Below are 13,727 nucleotides of genomic sequence, written 5' to 3' on the forward strand. Positions count from 1 at the left end.
CTGAAAAGGTCGTCTTTAAACGCGAAAGCCTGCCTCCACTGTTGAACGCACTCCAGGTCCTTTTGTCTTTTTATATTAGCGCGTTGGCCGTGGAGTGACTCATCGGTCGTGTTTGCGTTCGGTAAGAGCGCCCGTGACTGCGCGTAATTCGCCCAGGGGGCTTCGGGGGGGGCGCCGCTGCGTGTGTGTGTGTGTGTGTGTGTGTGTGCGTGAGAGAGCCCGGCCGGGTGTGCACAGACACATCTGTCTGCTGTTGCCCCCCCCCGCCCCCAGGGCTACGAGGTCCACGTGACGCGCTCGGTCAAGCCCGACCCGGCCCAGATGAGGGACATCGTGTCCTGCAGCGGGGCCCGGTACCTCCCCAAGATGCCGACCGTGCTCAAAGTGAGTCTCCTCCTCCCCACGCCGTTCCTCCTTCTCCCCGTCCGCTTTACCCCTCTCTCCTTCTGCCTGTCTCAGAAACGGACACCGTGTCTGTGGGTCCTGGTCAGTGTGCGTGCGTGTGCGTGTGTGTGCTCACAGTGTATTGGTCTGCGCTGGTGTCTGTATATGCGTACTCTCTAAATGCTTATGTTGTACTTCATACTTCATGAATGCTCAGCTGGTTTATGTGCGTTGTAATGTTGTAATGTTGTCAGTGTGTATGTTATGTTGTCAGTGGTCTGTGTTCGTAGTGCCATAGAGCAGGGTGTGCTGTTTTTGTTCTTGCTCAGCACTTAACAGATCGATGAAAACAAATGACCTGTCTCACCTGGGTTCTTTTTATGTTTTTTTAAAATGAATTTTCTTTTATCTTTTGTAGTGAGCTCTGTTAACTGTATGTGTGAACTGGACAACCCCTTCTCATTGTTTATCAGAACTCTGTCACTGTGACTGCGTATTGAACTCTCTCTCTCTCTCAATGTACACTGGATTAACCCTCATTGTTACAGTAATGTATGTATGTATATACTCTCTGTGAGTGCATATACTCAACCAGCTCTCCCTCTCTCTGTCTGTGGTGTAATCTGGCTGTAACGACAGCCTCAGATGGTGGTGGAGGGTTAGGGTTAGGGTTAGGGCTGTAATGACTGTGTACTGACGCGTGTACCTGTGTGTCTGCAGCCTCAGATGGTGGTGGTGTCCTGTGCGGAGGGTTAGGGTTAGGGTTAGGGGTTAGGGGTTAGGGGTTAGGGTTAGGGTTGGGGCTGTAATGACTCTGTGTACTGACGCGTGTGCTGGTGTCTGCAGCCTCAGACGGTGGTGGTGTCCTGTGTGGAGGGTTAGGGTTAGGGGTTAGGGGTTAGGGGTTAGGGGTTAGGGTTAGGGTTAGGGTTAGGGCTGTAATGACTCTGTGTACTGACGCGTGTGCTGGTGTCTGCAGCCTCAGACGGTGGTGGTGTCCTGTGTGGAGGACGCCTCTCTCTGTATCCCGGCCCTGTCCGCCCGCATCCCTGTGGTCAGCGCTGAGTTCCTGCTCACGGGCATCCTGCAGCAGAAGGCGGACCCGCTCGGCCACGCCCTCTCCGGTCCCGGGTTCGAGCCGGGGGCCAAGGGCGGGGCCAAGGGGAGGAAGAGGAAGTGAGAGCTGAGCCTGCGGCAGAGGGCAGACCCGCTCGGCCACGCCCTCTCCGGTCCCGGGTTCGAGCCGGGGGCCAAGGGCGGGGCCAAGGGGAGGAAGAGGAAGTGAGAACGGAGCGGCGGGAGGGATTGGCGCCGACACCGCCAACGGGGAAGCGGGAGAAACAAGGCCAGAAAGAGGGAGAGAAAGAAAGGAGGGGAAGGAATGAAAGCGGAAGACTGGAAGCTCTGCTGTCCTGGAGATATTTATAGGAGCCCAGTTGGGATTTTCTGTGCTGCTCGTCTGCTTCGCCTGTTCCTCTCTCCTCTCTCGCTCTGTCCGTCTTCTGTGCGTCTCTGGAGAGATGCTGTGCCTTCGGTCCTTCAGTGCCTCTCTTAGACTTTCCCTTCATTTTTTAAACAGTTGATTGTGTACTTAGTGCATATTATAACACAGTATGCATGTTTTAATAAAATAGTGGGAATGTGGCATTGAGTTCACGACTGTGACTGCCGACTTGGATTGTAAGCTTGCTTTTGTATTATGCCCACCGATTTTCTCCAGTTGAATAATAATATAAATAAGCCTCTGTCAGCTAAAATGTCATAGTTTTAAAGGTATTCTCTCTGCATTAATATTACATATGTGTATACACATGCACAATTCACAAATCTGTATAATTGTTGGTTCTTGTAATATTGCCATTAAACAATTTTGTAGAAAATTGAGAAGAATACTTCATTTTGTGTATGCATAGTACTAACTGTGTGAAAATACTGACTTCATGCACAATAAATTCTATTCTTGTACGGTTTCATGCAGTCACCGTAGACATAAACTTTGACACCTGGAATGATCATGCCATCGATTTGATTTGTGAATCAGCCCGCCTGGAGCTCTAGTGGTGGTTTGTTCGATGCGGTTCATGTCACTTTTTTGGGCGTGTCTAAGTTGCCATGGTAATCTGTGGAGCTGAGAGTTGTCACAGAGGCTCATATGTAAGCAAGGCTCAGTCATGCTGTGCTGCACTGTGGAGGGAGGCTGCAGAATTTCCTTTTGCAGATGCTGCATGGGAAGCTGCTAACAGGAGTGGATGCCATTTCCCTGGGGAACGTAGTGCATGATGGTGATTGATTTTATTGCTTTACGGTTTATTTCTAATATTTATATAACATAATGTAATGACGAGAACAGGCCATTCAGCCCAACAATGTACACCATTTTCCTGATATAATATATATATATATATATATATATATTATATGTGTGTGTGATATACATTCAGTGAGATCCATAATGTTTGGGACAAAGCCGTATGTTTTTCTTTATTTACGCCTGTACTTCATAATTTTAGATTTGTAATCAAACAATTCATATGTGGTTAAAGTGCAGTGTAAGTTGTGGAGCACAGAACAGAAAAAATGCCTCAGTCCCCAACTGTATGGACTATATATTAATTTATAATTCCCTGTAAGGGGGACAGGAGTCTGATCTTAATCGGAAGAACAGCATCTACTACAATGCTGAAACCTCCACCTATACTTTTGAAAATATTTTCACTGCAGCATTTTTTGTTATCCAAGACACTTGTATAATGTAAAAAAAAAAAAAATCAAATACTTAAAAGTTTTGTTCTGTCGGGTCTCAAGAGGTTTTAGCTGGCGCTCAAAGAAAATGTACAAATCCGAAAATTAGCGATTCCGCGCGAGCGTCTCCGATGTTTACTACAAGCCGAGAGGTTCCGAATCTCTACAAATCTTCCCGATATCCACCCTCAGTCTTTCGGCGCATTTCTTGGGGCATGAGGGGACGAGAGAGATTGAGAGGGAAATCTAAATAAAATTACTCGCTTCTGTCTTCATCTCATCTAGTTATTTTATTGTTTCGGTTCGGATTGCAGGAATATAAGGTAATTATGAAGGTGTAATTTATTATATGCATGCAATGTTTCGAAGAACCACGTTTTCACAAACTGGGAATTGACAGGTTAAATTCTGCAGTTTTTCGCTTGTCGTTGTTTTTTGCTTTGAGGGTTGATAACATGTTTTAAATGTTAATTTGTGGACTGCTCGTGCAGTAAAACGCGTGGAAACAAAATCTGGCTTGCTGCGTTCATTTAGCGGAAGATGGTTATAGTGACAGAGATGATGCATTAATGACAGCATAGACATAATGAATGAAAAGCAGACAGTAAAATATTGCAGTCTATTATGTTTGGATTTAATTTGGTATAATAGAAAAATGATAGTTTGAATGTATAATTTTTTTTCTTCATTTTTTATTTATGTAATAGGCTACATTTGCAGTTGTATTCGTGGTATGGACTACATTCATGTCCGGGTCCATTTTAAGCACATACATATCCTTCAAAGTGTTTTATGGAGTCGACTGCATGATATTGTTTTAAAATGTAGCTGTGTGCGCTCCCTGGGCGCGCGCATCTTGCTGATGTGTAGCTGGAATCGATTAACATTTACATGTTCTAATTGCTTCCATGCCTTCTTAGCGTATGCAGTTTTTCATCGAAATTTGCGATACCGGTTGGCCATACCGGTTCGGTGTGGTTGCTTATCATATTGCACACGGTTATTTATTTATTTATTTATTTATTTATTTAACGCTCATACATTTTTCATCCCATCGCTTGTGCAAAGAGGTAGGCTAGGCTATGCTCGCTTGGGGTCCGTCTTGAAGCAGATTTTTTTTTTAAATAGTAGTTTAGCATAGTTAATTGTTGCTAAAACTGTTATGTAATTGAGACGGAAAGTGGGAATGTGAGGGAAAAGAAGGAATGCATTGTATGGCCATTATTCGCCGGAGCTTGCTTACGGTACACAGCCCCGGTGGGCGAATGGACATTTTGCATCAGCACGTGTGCCAAATGGGCGGGGTGTGAGGGGTGGGGGTGGTCGATGCGGTGTGATTTCGGTACTGTAGAGCTTGTTTGGATGACGAAAAAAAATTATGGAAGTGTGGATGTAGTAGTCTCATTGTGATTGCATTCATTTTTGTTAACGCGGTTCTCTTCTGTGACGCGCACGCAGGGGGAGGGACTCTGCTTCCCTCTCTCTGTATGTTTTTTGCTGACTCCAAAGGAAGAAAGCATTGCTATCACATCAAATACATTTGGTTATTCCAATGTAACCAAGAGAATGAAACCTTAATGCGGCGTTTTCAGAAGACTGACAAATAAAAACGATCAGGGATGACGTTTTCACCCCGCCCCCCCCCCCCCCCCCCCCACACACACACACACTTTAAATAGATAAAAGTGGGCGTGCTTCCGTCCTTATAACTCAATAAAGTGTCATCATCACTTTTCCCTGTGGTACAGTAGGCCTGCACAGCTATTCATATTCTAGCAAGCACAGCAGTTGTGGGGAAATTAAAAAAACAGTACAGTATGGTTCCATAGTCATGGTTCTCTTCCTTGGTATCTTAATCTGAAGGGGAAAAAATTGACCTATAAATACACGTTTATATGGACCAATACTATTAAGCTACATTCACACCCAAAGCAATACATTAATGGGATTAGCCTTGTGGACTGAAAACGTTTAGTACTCTGTACTGTATTATTATTTTTATTTTATTTTTTAAATGCGCGCAATCCTGGCGCATAAATTGTTGGTGGTGTTCGTTGCTCCCCCGCAAAACTCAAGTTAGTTTTTTTTAGTAGGTCACAGCTAGACAAGTAGCGCATTCCTGTCAGTATTGTATCCAGCAGGGGCAGGTACAGCTCTAGCATTGCTGTGGTGAGATTGAGGAGTGAGGTGGCGGGGGGGTCGCCTACGTCTAGAACCCCCCCCCCCCCCCCCACCTACCTTGTATATTCGCACCCACCTCCTCGTGGAAAGGGAGCCATGCATAGGATGACGCTGAGAAAAGACATCGAGTTGACAAAAAGTGGTTCAGATGGCACGAATAAATAAAAAAAGATTTAAAAATTCTTGCCAATTAAAAAAATACCAAAATACCAAAGGAGAAATATAGAACGTTCAGTCAGTTAAAAGAAATATGATTGCAGGCGGATTATGTGTTAATGTATCTTTTTTGCCAACAACTATTGGCACCCTACATAGCAATCCCAATGTGGGGGTAATTGTGCAGAAATCATACTCTATACGACCACTAGGGGCAGAATTCTTCCGGTTCCTGCAGCTTTGAAGCCTCGTCCTAGATGCTTGCTTCAGATGAGTGCAGTGGCATCTCTGTAACATATTTGTTTATTTGCTTATTTCCAGAGATCAAAATGAAGATGACCAGACTGGTTGTTTTTGGAGTTCTGCTTTGCACAGGTATGCGCATGAATGCCAATTTTAAGCATCAGTTTCTTGCATGAAAAACAGATGCGTAAGACGTCCTGATATAAGATTTGGTCAATTATGTCTTGCTGCAGTGCAAACATTGTTAATGAACTTTAATTGTTAAATGCATGTTGTACTTGTAGACCAGAAATGACATTATGTGCACACTTGTTCTCTTAATATATTTGAATAGTGCATAAAAGGGGTGTTATTCTGAAACATAGGATAATAAATAATACATACAAGCCCTGCTAATAGTGGCATTCGCCTACTCTGCCGACAAACGTTGGATAACAGTTTTACTCTGGCTGTATCATTAAAGGGTTGTTTACCATTAAACCATTTTTAATGGTTTCCAGATGAAGGTAATCAGGTGTAGTTGTGTTGTTCACTGAAGTAGTCACCGGGGAGACATGGAGTGTATTCGATTAACAATTTGCTTGGTGATAAATTTATTGTCGATATTAAAATGTACCTCTTTTAACACAATTTCTAGTTAGAAAATGCCCTTGATATTCATAATGGCAGCTGACCGCATGAAATATTTTGCTACAAATCTGTCAGTACTTGGCTATGTTTGCATCGGCAGTTTGTTTAGTTGTTTTAAAAGCATGCTAGTATGAGCTGGGCTGTCATATCTTGTATTTCTGAAGAAAGAAACGTGGAAATGAGCTATGCCGACTCTAATACGCTCCCTCTTGTTCTACTTTTAGCTCTTGCTACGACACTGAAAGGTAAGTGTCTCTTCTGCCCGTTGTCATCGTAATAGCCTGGCTATTTCCAGCTCAGCTTCATTTTTCACTTCACAGCTGAATTCATTTTTTTTTCCGGGCCTTAGCGTTTTGACAGAAAGTCAAATGGACTTCTTCCCTCGCCCACCCCCCGACTCCTCTTGTTCTTGTTCTCCCTCTCTCCTCTCTTCCCCTCTCTCTCTCTCCTCTCTTCCTCTCGCTCCCCGCCCCCGCTCCCCTTTTTGCGTCCGCGGCAGTGAAAGAGGAGTCCCTCACGGCGTTCCTCCTGGAGACCTTCGACATCATCGTGCCGTCGGCGGAGACGACGGAGGTGCTGTTCAAGCCCAGCCGCGTCCCGGCGGCCAAAGAGCAGGTGCTGATGAGCGGGGGGCAGCTTCAGAGCCCCAGGGTGGAGCTTCGCGGCCGGAACCACCTGCGGGTGACGGAGGTGGGGCTGAACGACAGCGGCACCTACATCGTCAAGTACAGCGACGAGCCCGGGGACGTCAAGCACATCGTCCTGGCTGTCAGAGGTGCTCTCAGCGCTCCGGGGGGGGTCCCGGGGGTGGGGTTGGGGGGGGGGGGGTGGGGGGGAGAGCGCGCTCGCATTACCCGCAACGTCAGGCAGATATTGCTTTCGCAAGCATGGCCAAATTCAGAGCTGTCTTCTTCAATGCCCCTGGCACCTCAGAAGCAGGGATGTGAATCGGAAATTTCCGGAAGAATCCGCCTCTCTCTCTTACCGCTTGGCACAGAGCTCTCCAGAGCGGGCTTTTATCTGACAGGCATTAAGCTGATCCTCGGCATCGTCTTTTCATTGAGTTTTATTGGAAGCATTTCCATGTTCTGCATTATGAATGTATCACTGTGTAACATACCCAAAAGACACTAAAATGTTCAGTCACAAAGAGAAAAGTGTAGAATTTATATGTGCATGAAAGTGTGTAAATTCTTCATTATCATGGCAGACACTAAAAAAAAGAGGGTTTGGGAGAATGAGCAAAAGCAACCGAAGACAGCTCATGTGTGTGTGTGCGCGTGTGTGTGTGTGTGTGTGTGTGTGTGTGTGTGTGTGTGTGTGTGTGCGTATATGTGCATGCGTGTCTCATGCAGACTGCTTCGTTGACAAGAATGTGAAACCCGGGGAAAGCTTCACCATCTCCCTGAAGAACATCTCTGGGCCGGTGTCCCTGGAGTTCAGGCCCGGCCCCGAGGGCAACGCGACCGCGGGCTCCGTGGTGCACGTGCTGGAGCGCAGCTGGACCCCCGCGGGCGAGTACGCCGCCCGCCTGACCGCGCTGGAGCAGCAGCTGACCCTGCACGCCGTGACGCCGTCGGACGAGGGCAGCTACGCCGTCCTGGACTCCGAGGGCCGCCTGAAAAAGAAAGTGTGCCTCAACGTGAAAGGTGAGCGAGCGAGGGAAGGGCAGACAGAGAGAGAGAGAGAGAGAGAGAGAGAGAGGGGGGTAGAGCAGGGGGTAGAGGGGGGAGAGGGGTACATTGCATTGCAATGCATTACAGTGCGTCCATTTAGTAGACGGTCTTCGCCCCAAAGGGACAAACAAGGCAAAGTGCAAGTGCATTCAGATAGCTTATTAAGAGCAACGGCACTACGGAGAAGGTTAAGTCTAGACCGTCGGGGACAGCGGGAGAGAGGGATAGAGCTGGAAAGAGTGCCACAGTGAGAGAGAGAAGGGTAGCGTGGGAGTGAGAGAGATTGAGTTTAAATGGGAAAGGACAGAACAGGTCAGAGCGATATAGAGGCTGCAGTTGGAGAAGGATAGGCAAAACAAGAGAGAACAGTAGAGTGGAAAAGGGATGGATTCAATTATTACATTTCATTACATTACAGGCATTTAGCAGACGCTCTTATCCAGAGCGACTTACACAACTTTTACATAGCATATACAGATACATTTGGCAGAGGGAGACATTAGGAGGAGAAGAGGAAGGAAAGAGGTGAAGGAGGGAAAGAAAAGTATTTTAAAGGGAGGGGATTTGGGGGAGGTGAGAGTAAGTGTTTGGAGGACAGCAGGTGTCAGAGGTTAGGCGTGGCTTTTACCTCTCTCTCCCTTTGTTTTTTTTTTCAGAGCACCAAAACTTTGTCACATTGCCCTACAGTGGGACTTTGAAAATCAACCTGATCCTGAACAGCACCAAGGTCAAAGTGCTGTACACCCCCAACTATGACTTCAAAGGCCGGGTGATTCTGGATCAGGGGGTGCTGGCGGTCCCGATGGACCCCTCCCTGGAGGGCAGGCTGTCCCTGCAGGGCTCCACGCTCATCCTGGAGCGGGTTCGGGCCAGCGATACCGGGACCTTCAGCGTGATGGACCTGCAGGGGTTCCCTGTGTCCAACGTCTACCTGGAGGAGGTGGAAGGTGAGGACAGCAAGTGGCAGGCAGAGCAATGGAGGAGGAGGGAGCATGTTGAAGGAGGCCTGAATTTAATGTGAACATGTACCCTCCCCCCCCACCCGCTACCAAAACACAAATCCTCCCCATCCTTTTTTACTTTTAACCTCTTCCCTTTACACCCTTCCTTTTTTACTTCCTCCTCCTTCTCATCTTCAATTTATTTGCCCCATTCTTTCTTTCTTTCTTTCTTTCTTTCTCCTTCTCTCCCCTCCTGTGTACTTTTTCTTCACACCTCCTATTCTCCCTCCCTCTCTGTCTCTCTTTCTCTGTCTCCCTCTCTCTCTCTCTCACTCTCCCCCCCTCTCTCTCTCCCCCCCCCCCCTCTCTCTCTCAGGGTATAAGCTGCCTCCCCTCGTCGTGGCGGTCATCTCGCTGCTCTCCCTGCTGGTCTTCCTGCTCTTCGTGTGCCTGGTCTCCTGCCTGGTGAAGGTGCGCCGCCGGGCTCTGAAGGCGAGGGCCATCGAGAAGATCGCCCAGAACGCGGGCAAGGACGAGGGCGACGCCTTCCGACAGGTAACGCCGGTCCTGGGGAGCGTCTGTCCGACAGGTAACGCCGGTCCTGGGGGGCGTCTGTCCGACAGGTAACGCCGGTCCTGGGGGGCGTCTGGCGCTCATGAAGCGTGCTTTAAAGATGCGCTTGTCTCAGTCCAAGTCTCCTTTGGGCTTCTTCTTGTTTGTGTGTGAAGGTCAAAGTAAGGTCAGTTTGCTGATGTATGTGTCGGTGCAGGACGTCCGTATGTCTGTGTCCCCCTGTCTGTCTGTCTGTCGGTTGGTCTATCATCTTCACTCTCAGTAATGTCAACTCCCTGATTACAGAGCCACTAACCATTCACAAGTAAATTGGGACAAATTCTAATACTGAGGCTGGTTAATCCCGTTTTGTTGATTAAGGTTAGACTGAAAGGATTGCTCTAGCTTCGAATAACTATTGTACAAGGCTGACAGAAGAATATGCAAATATGAATATGCTATTCAATTAACAGACCCACGATTACATTAAATATGTATCTTCCTCTCCCCCCTCTTGTAAGTTGCTGAAGTAGGCAGTGCCACTTTAGTCATTGATTATGACGAAGTGCCTGATCCCCTCTCTCTGTAACAGAATTGGCAGACAGCTCATTAGAATAGATTGTGGAGTGTGCTGGACTGCTTGAAACAGCACTTTGTTTTGGGTAAGGTAGCTAATGTTTCACCCCCCGTGCGTTTTTTCCCCCCTCTTAAAGACGCCTCTGAAGGAGCGCCTGTGCGGTGAGAACCTGCTCTTCGGTCTTATTCGGGAGAGATACGGTGTCCTGCGCTGGCGTTTCTGCCCGTAAACCCGAGTGCACATCGAGTTAACCATACGAACGTTTATGGCTTTCATTAATCTTTGATGCGAAATTAATGATGGAACGTGGTTGCGTTGATAAGTTTACTTTTATTTATTTTATTTTTTGTGCGAGTGGTTTTCGTGGGCTGGCACACTGCCTTTGAGTAGCCTCCTCTCGCGCTCCCCCATTACGACGTCATTCATGCGCATTTAAACGATGTGCGAACGATTGCGTTTGTTCGCCACGTGTGCTGTCATGTTCATTCGTTTGTGTTATGTATATGTTACTGTGCCTTGCAAAATCGCCCAGTCAGTGACCGGGAATTCAGGAGTAAATTTATGGCGAGATCTGCAGTCTGTCACCTACTCCAGATGAATTTTTCAAGCCAGTGCCTTGCAGTTCGCAAGGATAAATGGTTGTAGTTTTTCTAAAAACACTCAGGGGAATTAACTGCTACCAAAGACACTTCCACCAGACCCTGATATACTTGGTTTAGATTGTGGCATTTCTGTGCGTATTTCATGCTATTCCAGGTTTTTCTGACATTAAGCCTCCTTGGCATGTATATAACAGTGTTAGGTTTGATTGTTAGAGTGTTGAATAAATTTAGATTTTTTTTGGTTACTTAAATGAAATTGTTAACATTAAAGATCATCAAACTGAAGGCACAGTAATGTATATATATATACTATTATTGTATATCATAACTCTTTACATTTTGAAACATGTTTCTATGTGGGTATTCATAAATATAAATATATATTGTGCCAGGTTATTCTGTTGTTATTTTATTAATTATAATAGTGTCATTTGTTTGAGTCCCTGGGAGGATCAAATGACCAACTGACAATTCAATAATCCTTCACATAGGGCTGGCAGAGTAGTCTAAAACTTGTGCTGATTTATGGGTAATGTAGTGTCTGTCTCCTTTGTGCTGGTGAAGTTTTCAAAACTTTTTATACCTGCCTCAGGCTTCTGTCACAACTAATCTATGTGTTTGTCAGCGGTGGCTTGTGAGCTTGTAGTAGCCTGCAGTGAAGACTGACAGTTCAAACGGTCACTGTTCCCTCACTGATTTTTCTCTCTTTGGCTAATAAACATGGATTACCTGCATAATCTGTGTCCACTGCCAAGCAATTGCCCTGCTCTTAATTGCAACTCACGTGATTGCATCTTTTTTCTTCAAGTCCGTTTAAGAGAATGTGAAAATAAAGACATATTTTAATTCGGTAAAGTCCAATTTTGTCATAATCAAGGATGTTTACAGGATAAATGCATCTTGTGCAATAAAACATATTTTAAAGGCAGCACTTTTAAAGGGGGGGGGGGGGGTAAATTGGCCTGTAACGTCAGGTTCTGTCACACAGGCTTTGAACATGAAATGCAGCGAAGCCTAGCACGCAAACTCCATTTGGAAAAGCAATGCATTTTTAACGAGAATCTGAACCAAAAGGCAGATTTTGCGCTCGTCTTTCTGGCGCCTGCACTCACCGGTTGTGGGCGCATCCCGGTTTCTTGGCACTTGGCCACGCAGAGAAAACATGACCACAAGCTGCAACCGGAGAGCAGAGTTACTATCTCCTAGTGCCTCGTCATTCAGTGACTTAATTACTTGATTGCTTAAAGAAATTATCGGTTTAAAGGTGAAATTTCCAGCCCGTATATTTTTCTCAGGAGCCACTGCTGATGTATGCTGATGTCTTGTCTGTGAGCAGTTTATCAGATCAGCGTTGTTATGTCAAGGATGGGGCTCAGGGGTTTTAATGGGGCTGTTTGTTCTGCTCAGCCACAAACCAATCAATACCAGTCTTTTCCCCTTGCACAAATTGCTGGTCCTTCATGTCTGTCACTGTGGGAGGTGAGGTAGCTCAGAGCTGTGAATTTAAAAGAGCGGTATTTCCTAGCATGAGTCCAATATGGTGTTACAATATATATCCTACATCCATGGCAGCTGTGATACTGTATTATTTTTTTTTAACGTTCGCACATTCGTGTCTGTGTACATACCCATTAACGTTTTGTATTTCTTTAGGCACGCATAGCTCTGTCTGGGTGTGACTGTGGTTCTCTGTGCGTCTTTGGCAGGTGGTTCAGCACGCCTACACGCGGTTCAATGAGGAATCCACCACACAGTCCCAGTGCGACAGCAGCACTATGAAGACGGAGGTGGACATTAAGGTTAGTGACAGGGGAGGACACGTGTGACCAGGTGGAGACAGTTGGAAGAACAGGAAAAGAATCTCTGGCAGATATTTAAAACCTGATTAATATTTCCTTCCTGTTGTTCTCTTCTTCTCGTCTTTCCTCCTCCATCTTCTGCTACAGTGTCATGTTTCCTTTCGCTTTGTGAAACTTTCTATTTAGGGCTTGTTTTTTTTCTTTTCTTCAGGGTCTGGAGGTGTCCAAGAACCTTCTGGAAATGAGTGACTCAGGGGTAGAATTCAGCGCCCCAGGCTTACCACAGGATAGTGACACGGACGCGCCCCCAAGCTACACCTCTCCAAAAATCCAAGTGGATTCAGGTCACCTGAACAGTACTGCAGTTCCCGAAGCCAAGCCAAGCATTAACCAAACACCAGACTCCAAGCCAAGCGCTAACCAAATACCAGAATCCAAGCCAATCATTAACCAAATACCAGAATCCAAGCCAAGCATTGACCAAACCCCGGACTCCAAGCCAAGCATTAACCAAACACTGGATTCCAAGCCAAGCGTTAATGAAACACCGGACTCCAAGCCAAGCATTAACCAAACCCCTGACAAAACTCCTGATGCCAAACCGAGTACTGACCAGACCCTCGATTCGAAGCCAAGCGCTGAGCAAACCCCTGATTTTAACCTGGGTGTGAACGGAGCCACTGGCAGCGATTCCAAGCCTAGCAGCGGTGCTGCTCCAGAGCCTGCTGTCAAGGTCGCTCCTGAAGCTGCCCCGCCCGACGCCGCCGCCCCTGAACCTGCCGCGAAGAGTCCGAAACCCGGCGTGAGCGACGCTCCCGCGTCCGAAGCTAACGCGGGCGCAGCCCCCGCCCAGGACGGCCCCAGCGGCGGCCCTGCGTCTGAAGCCCTCCTGGATGCTGCCCCGCCGGGCCAGGGCTCCGTCAGCCCCGTTCAGGACGCTAGCAAGGAGAAAGCCGCCACATGAAAAGGCCTCTCCCCCCCCAACCCCCACCCCCCCCCCCCCCCCCCCCACCCCCCCCTCCCAGACCTCCTGAAGGACACCGCTTGAAACTGAACACCATAACAGCCTCACGTCCCAGCAAAGACAGCCCTTCACAATCAATACCTTCACACAGCTAATGGGGATGGGCCAAAAACAAAAAACAACAAAAAAATCTGAAATAAAACACGAGTGCGTCTTTAAAAACTGCTTACGATGCTCGCCCGCCACCAACTCCACCCTGTAAAAGGTACCGGGGGTTTAT

The 13,727-nt window shown here is 47.0% G+C and overlaps 2 protein-coding genes across 9 annotated transcripts in view; both read left to right on the top strand.

Moving 5' to 3' along the window:
• mdc1 (mediator of DNA damage checkpoint 1) overlaps positions 1 to 2,274 on the top strand; it is a 19,609-nt gene extending 17,335 nt beyond the window's left edge. For all 8 annotated transcript variants that reach the window (XM_064309069.1, XM_064309051.1, XM_064309060.1 and 5 more), the window contains 2 exons: positions 274 to 384; positions 1,364 to 2,274. In XM_064309069.1, the coding sequence (XP_064165139.1) occupies positions 274 to 384; positions 1,364 to 1,564 (312 nt within the window). In that variant the 3' untranslated portion in view covers positions 1,565 to 2,274. The remainder of the gene's footprint in view (positions 1 to 273; positions 385 to 1,363) is intronic.
• A 1,002-nt stretch (positions 2,275 to 3,276) lies between these two features.
• Positions 3,277 to 13,486, top strand: si:dkeyp-77h1.4 (uncharacterized). Its single transcript, XM_064309663.1, has 9 exons — positions 3,277 to 3,449; positions 5,785 to 5,838; positions 6,561 to 6,581; positions 6,836 to 7,111; positions 7,692 to 7,985; positions 8,669 to 8,959; positions 9,330 to 9,508; positions 12,391 to 12,483; positions 12,695 to 13,486. The coding sequence occupies exons 2-9, from the start codon at positions 5,793 to 5,795 to the stop codon at positions 13,445 to 13,447; spliced, it is 1,953 nt and encodes a 650-aa protein (XP_064165733.1). The 5' UTR covers positions 3,277 to 3,449; positions 5,785 to 5,792; the 3' UTR covers positions 13,448 to 13,486.
• The last annotated feature ends 241 nt before the right edge of the window (positions 13,487 to 13,727 follow it).

This window comes from Anguilla rostrata, chromosome 1 (genome assembly GCF_018555375.3).
Source record: "Anguilla rostrata isolate EN2019 chromosome 1, ASM1855537v3, whole genome shotgun sequence".
In the NCBI taxonomy this organism is placed as follows: domain Eukaryota; kingdom Metazoa; phylum Chordata; class Actinopteri; order Anguilliformes; family Anguillidae; genus Anguilla; species Anguilla rostrata.